Here is a 6751-nt window from a genome sequence, read left to right on the forward strand (position 1 = left end):
GCGCCCCGCGCCGCCAATTGGGGCCGGGCCGACCGCGGCGGGGGAGGGGGGGGGGGGGTGGGACCAATTGGAGGGGGGCGGGGGCCTGGCCCCCCCCCCCCACTCCGCATCGTCCTCGGGCTGCTGAGCTAGGCCCAAGTTGGACGCTGGGGTCTGCGCTGTGGTGTCCCCTCTGGGGACCCCCACCAGACCAGTGGGCCCAGGTCATCATGAGGTCCAGTGGGAGTCCTAGTAGCGGCCAACCTTGGCATCCCCAATGGCACCCCAGACGTCAAAGACGAACTCGTCTGGGAAGGCAAAGTCACCGAGCCGTTCATCCAGGGCCTCGGCCAGCTCATCTGGGTTCCTTTTGTCTTTTCCCAGCTCCACCATGGTAGCCGCTGTCAGAGGGGAGGGTGGAGAAGGGAGGCACAGATGGCACTAGCAGCAAAGGGGTTCAGGGGAGACCCAGTCCCCATGGGACCTAGAATCCCCTCTCCCCCCACCCATCCCAGACCCAGGCGCCCCCCCGACTTACCCAACTCCGTGTCCCTGATGCCCATGTAACTCTCCAGCAGGTCATCTACCTTCTCAATCGCCTTCTCCTCAAAGGCTGAGGGCTGGGGTGGCAGGGACGGGACAGTGACATAATGATATGACTATAATTGTACTTATTAAGTGCCAGGTGCCCTTTTCACCACATCACATATATTTTATCTGTATTTAATCTTTATAGCAACCATGAGAGGATAGCATCAGTATTTGGTATTAACCCCATTTTACAGATGGGGAAACTGAGGCCCACTTGCCCAAGGAGTCCAGAGCTGGGAGCCAGCAGAAGTGGATTTGAATTCAGGCAGTCTGTGCAGAGCCCCTCAGCCAACAGGTAATGCTGCCACCTACGAAGTGGAGCTGAGTTGGGCTCCCACGGGAACACTCACCAGATCCTCCACTGTGGCAGGGCCCCGGGATCGGAGCCGGAGGGTCCCTCGGCCAGTGCCCAGTTGTGGGCCGGAGCCAGGGCGTCCACTCCCGGAACGCTGGCTGATCATGTCTGTGGGAGGAAAGGAAGGGGTAAGAGTGGGGAAGCTCGACTGCAGCATGCTCTGGGCAGTAACCCAGGCATCCCGGCCTTTGACAGGGCCCTGCCAACCTTCTCCAATCTTCTGCAAGCTCCTGGGGATTAGGGGCTGAGGTGACCCCAGCAGGGCATGACTCCTGACTCGGACGTGGCAAGGATGTGGGAGGGGCAGCTAGGGGCCAGGAATAGAAAAAGCTGGAGGAGAGACTGGAGGGGGCCACTTCTGCTCCTAGGGGCTGAGGGACAAGGAGAGGGTGGGGCCTGGGTCTCCAGCTGCTTTCCTAATGGCCAAGGGGGTATAGCTGCTGGGCCACAGACCAGCGCTACCTGCCCAGGGAAGGGATTTAGTCCACCACCCCCACGACAAGGGACCTCAGGCCCATTCCTGAGAGATAGTGAAGCCAGATGGAGAAGTGGAAGGGCTAGAACAGGGCAGCCAAGCCTGGCTTGCCAGGGCTGGGGGACTGGCCAGGGTTGGGGGCGCTTGGCTGGGCTAATAGCTCCTGGAAGCTGGGTGTGGGGGCAACTTCCTCCATGCCTCGGCCCTTCTCCCAGGCTGGGCCAAGAGCCAGCACCCCCTCCTGGCGCGGGGCGGAGCTGCCCCCTTCAGCTGCAGCGGGCTGGGCTTGGGCGCCACCTGCTGGTAGCTCCTGGTACCACAGCAGGAACGCACATGAGCAGGGCCACTATGGTGGTCCAGGCAGCAGCCCCTCACCAAAGGCCTTGCGAGGTTCCGTGAGCTTCAGCGTGAAGGTGCGGCCTCGGGGCAGTTCCTTGAGCAGACGGGCCACCTCGTAGTGCCGGCAGCCCAACAGGCTCTGCCCATTGATGGCCTCAATCATGTCGCCCACGCTGATGAGTTGGATGTGGTCGATCACGCTGCCCTCCTTGATGCGCTGTGGGGAAGGAGTTGTCGGCTCCCACGGCCCCGCCCTGGATCCCATGGACCACCCTTGGCCCGCCCCAGTACTCCAGAGTGCCCCGCCCACCCCAGCACCTTAATGAAGGCATAGCCGGCTCCATTGTCAGTGATGGTGAGCCCCAGCGCGTCCTCTGACTTGAACACTTCCACCTCCTTGCGCTGCCCCTTGATGTGGGCGAAGATAAAGTCCTCCAGCCCTATCTGGCCCCCCAGAAGCTTGTCCATGTCCACTTTGTGGGTGTTGAGGGTGCAGAACATCACCTGCAGGGGTGGGAGACATTCAACCCTCATCTCCCTCCGCTAACCACCACCTGAGGGGGAAGGAAGGAGAGCCGGGAAAGGGCTGGAGGGTCTTCATCCTCCTAGCGTGTCAGCTCTGCTAGGACTAAGATTTCTATCCCAGCAAAATTTCACTGTTGTTTCCAGGGAACAGAGCCTGGCACACAGAGGATGCTCAGTAAATGCTTATGCTGGGCACAGGCTCTCACCCCACATACTGAGACGCCTGCATCGACCTCCCACCCAGTCCCACTGCTGTCCCCCTTGCCTCCCTCCCTTCTGCCCCCACAGTCCTTGGGGTCAGGTCTCCCAGTGCATCATGGAGAAGAGCATCTTGCACCTAACCTCCAGCTCCCACAATCTGCTGGGGTGCAGGCCTCCCAGTACCTGATGGGAACTCAGTGTCCAGCCCTGACCATTGGCCCCCCCCAATCCACTGGGGTTCAGGCCTCCCAGTGCCTGATGGGAAATCAGCTTCCAGCCCTGACCATCGGCTTCCCACAATCTGCTGGGGTGCAGGCCTCCCACAGCCTGATGGGAACTCAGCATCCAGCCCTGGCCATTGGCTCCCCACAATCCACTGGGGTCCAGGCTTCAGCACCTGCAGCTTCAGCATCTGAGCCCCAGCTCTGCACAGAATGCTGCCCAGGCCTCTAGCCCACCATCAGGGACCCTGGCGCTCAGCTCCCCAGTGGGTACCTCAGCAGCAGGCAGGTGAAAGGCCTCAGCAATCTTGCCATACAGCTCCTTGACGTTGGTGAAGCCCTCAATGCGGCCTGTGGGACTGCCGTGGGCCAGCTGGGTGTGGAACACAAGGCGGGGCCGCAGGGCCGGGGGAGGGGGGGGCAAGCCCATTTGGGGCCCACCTGCCCCACCTCCGCCCAGGGGCCCTGGCTCTCCCACACCCAGCCCACCCCGGCCTGGCTCAGCCTCCTCATTTTCCACCAGAGGCGGCGCCTTTTTCCGCCGCCCCAGTCCCAGCGGCATGAGCAGCGAGAAGTGCGGGCACGCCCAGGAGATCTGCAGGGCAGGAAGGGGGGATCAGGGCCTGGGCAGTGGCCTTGGGGCTCCTCCGCCACCACTAGCACCAGACAAGCCCAATGAAGTCTTTATTATTAATTTTTTGGCGGCTGGCCAGTTCAGGGATCTGAACTCTTAACCTCTGACACAGTCTTTAGAGAACAGACTGGCCTGGGTTCAAATCATTATCTTTTTTTTTTTTTAAAAAGATGACCGGTAAGGGGATCTTAACCCTTGACTTGGTGTTGTCAGCACCACACTCACCCAGTGAGCGAACCAGCCATCCCTATATGGGATCCGAACCCGTGGCCTTGGTGTTATCAGCACCACACTCTCCCGAGTGAGTCACAGGCTGGCCCTCAAATCCTTATCTTAATACACACTTGTACAGAAGCAATAACAGCTGTTAATATCGATGACAACCCATGCTAACAGCTCTGTGACTTTCCATAATCCTCACAGCACATCATAATGTAGGGACCATATCACGCTATAATTGTGCCCATTTAACAGATGAGAAAATGGAGGCCCAAAGCAGTTAAGCTTCTCTTTATTCTTCTATAGGATGCAGTCATTAATGCCGTGTGCAAAAAATTTCTGACTCTTCCCCCTTCGAAGCACAGAGGGATGGCACTTACTGACCCCCTGTGACTGAGCAGGCATATGCCTAGTCTTGCTAATGAGTTGTGAGAGGAAGCCACACAGCCACACGTGACCTTTCTGGGCTGAAGCATCTAATTGCTGGAGAGCCCTACTTCTCTCAGGCAGGGTGAAGGGCCACATTTGATATGGTGGTGGCTCTGTCAGGCGAGGCCCTGAGCCTGGAGCCTCCTGCTGAGCTGCAATAGAAACGCAGCAGGAATTAAAAACAAACCTTTGTTGTTTCAGATCCCCGCACCAGCCAGCCGCAAAAAATAATAAATAAATAAATAATAAATAATAAAAACAAACCTTTGTTGAATTCAGCCAACAAACTGAGTTGTTATTGCGGCAAAGCCTGCTCTGATGGACATACTATTTCTCTTTCCTTTCCCTCCCTCCGTTTCTTTGTCTCTCTCTTTCTCCCTCCCTCCCTTCCTTCAAACATTTTTTTGGGGTACATACTATATTCCATGCACCATTTTAGATACCGCTTTCAATAAGACAATCAAGGTCCATGACTAGGGCTACCATGTACAGTTACACAGGTTGTTCACCACACAAATGCACCAGACCAAGGTGGCAAGTGGGAATGAAATTCAGCCTGGCTCTGCCTGCCAAGCTACATTCCTGCAGTGGTGATGTGAAGTGTCTGCTGGGAGGAAGGGTTCCTCTTTCTAATTCACTCGCATGTGCTATCTAGTCTAGCTGGGACCCCGTCTGTGCTCTCTAGAAGCGTACACAGTCTACAGGGGCAGATGCACAGCAGGCAGGTAAATATGTAAATATTTGACATAATTTCTGATGGTACTCTGATGACAATAAAGCCAGACAAATTCTACAGACAAGGCCAAGAAGGGCATCTCTGACACCTGAATGACAGGAGGAAGCATTCACGCAAGTATCTGGGACAAGAACATTCTGGGCAGAGGAAACAGCCAGTACAAAGGCCCTGCCTGGCTGGTTGTTAGCTCAATTGATTAGAAAGCATTGTTGTTAACACCAAGGTCAAGGGTTCGGATCCCTGTGCTGGCCAGCAAAAAAAAAAAAAAAAAAGCCATGAAGTGGCGACATGCTCAGCACGTTTGAGAAACAGTGAGGAGATCCATGTGAGTCGTGGGGGGACAGGGAGGTGATGAGGGTAGAGCATGCAGGGCTTTTGGACCTTGGAGAGGAGTTGGCTTTTACTGAGTGAGATGGGAGCCATGGAGGGTTCTGGGCAGAGGAGGGATGTGCCCTGAGTCAGGCTCACAGATCGGCTAGGAGACCAGTATGGCTACAGCGGAGTGAACGAGGGGGAAACACGAAGAGGGGAGGGACAGAGGTAATGGGGATCGATGGTGCAGGGCCTCATCAACTGTGGAAGAGTTCCGATTTCATTTTCAAGTCATACATTCAAAGTCAGGGAGGCCAGATGCACCCCTGGGTCTGCCTGACTCCCCAGCCCAAGTTCCTAACCACGGAGCTGTCCCCTGAGCGACGTGACCTCCCTGGGCATCAGGTGAGTGGTCTGCAAATGGGGCAAATATATCCACCTCGCCAGGGTGTGGTGAGGATCAGATTACATGTCAAATCATATTTTCCTGTGTAAAGGGCAACTTCCTGCTCCCTCCTTTCAGATCATCTCTTCCGGGGGGCCATTCCAGATTCAGCTGAGTCCACTTGGCTGCACCAGTCTGTGTGGATCCATTTGTTCATGCATTCATTCACTCACCTGTCTTTTTTTTTTTTGGTGGCTGGCAGGTATGGGGAACCAAACCCTTGATCTTGGTGTTACAAGGCTGCACTCTAACCAACCAAGCTAAACGACCAGCCCTCATCTGTCTTCTAACACCTCCTTTGACATCTCCTGGCCCAGCCCCATCATCACTCACCTAGATGAGTGCAGCTGCCTCCTCCGGGTCAGCTGGCTTCCACCCTCACCCCCGACAGCTTCTTGTCAAGAAAGTAGCCAGAATGACCCTATAAAACATTAAGTCACTGTGCATCTGTCTTCTGCTCTGACCTTCCCTCCCCAGGTTCTCATCTCACTCAGAATAAGAGCTGATGGCCACACACCCTCCCAAAGGACCTACCTGTGTCACCTTCCTGCCCCTCGCCTCCTACACTCTCCCCCTCACTCACTCCTTCCTCACTGTGGCTCCACCATGTGACTCACTCCTTCGCCTTTTCCAGGTGGAATATACATTTTATTCATTTACCTTGTCAATGGTCTGTTTTCTGAGACAGCAGGGAATTTTGTCTGACTTAGTCATCCCTACATCCTTAGTGCATAGAACAGTGCCTGGTGCACAGCAGGTGCTCAACAAATATTTGTTGAATGAATGAATGGATAAATAAATAATCCCAGTACTCACCAGACCACCAGTCCCTGTGCCCAGCTCTGCTGTGACAATGGGGCACAGTTTGTAATGCCTGCCCTTAAGAGGGTCTTGTCTCCCCAGCAAAAGCACAAGCCCCACCTCTGTGGTCCCCTTATCCTTTGCTTCTCAGCCTAGTGCTGGGCACGTGACAGGTGCTTCATCTAGCCGCGAAGGCAAGGAAAGCATCCCCATGACATTCCACTGTGGCTGTGTTTTTCACTCCCCTGATAATCAATGATGCTGAACACCTTTTCATATGTTTATTAACCACTCGGATTTACCTTTTTGTGAATTGCCTGGTTAAGTCTTTGCCCTCCTGGGGATGGGTTGATAGCTCAGTTGGTTACAGCACAGCCTTGTAATACCAAGGTCAAGGGTTCAGCTCCCCGTATGGCCAGAAGCTGGGGGGGGGGGCAGTAGCTGCTCTTTTTTCTTTTGTTTTTTGTGGGTTTTTTTTTTTTTTTTTTT

At 55.1% G+C, this 6751-nt stretch overlaps 1 protein-coding gene across 3 annotated transcripts in view; it reads right to left on the reverse strand.

Moving 5' to 3' along the window:
• Positions 1 to 58: 58 nt before the first annotated feature.
• The window catches only part of GIPC1 (GIPC PDZ domain containing family, member 1), an 8812-nt gene continuing 2119 nt past the window's right edge, over positions 59 to 6751 (reverse strand). The window contains exons 1-7 of one of the 3 annotated variants that reach the window (XM_008566032.1): positions 5795 to 6022; positions 2961 to 3281; positions 2058 to 2243; positions 1776 to 1956; positions 921 to 1033; positions 518 to 599; positions 59 to 380 (exon numbers count right to left, since the gene is read on the reverse strand). In XM_008566032.1, the coding sequence (XP_008564254.1) occupies positions 229 to 380; positions 518 to 599; positions 921 to 1033; positions 1776 to 1956; positions 2058 to 2243; positions 2961 to 3248 (1002 nt within the window). In that variant the 5' untranslated portion in view covers positions 3249 to 3281; positions 5795 to 6022 and the 3' untranslated portion in view covers positions 59 to 228. Of the gene's footprint in view, positions 381 to 517; positions 600 to 920; positions 1034 to 1775; positions 1957 to 2057; positions 2244 to 2960; positions 3372 to 5794; positions 6023 to 6751 lie in introns of those variants that run through there. The other 2 variants (XM_008566031.1, XM_008566030.1) reach the window with 2 other exon arrangements.

Source organism: Galeopterus variegatus, unplaced genomic scaffold (assembly GCF_000696425.1).
Source record: "Galeopterus variegatus unplaced genomic scaffold, G_variegatus-3.0.2 Scaffold218, whole genome shotgun sequence".
Classification (NCBI taxonomy): domain Eukaryota; kingdom Metazoa; phylum Chordata; class Mammalia; order Dermoptera; family Cynocephalidae; genus Galeopterus; species Galeopterus variegatus.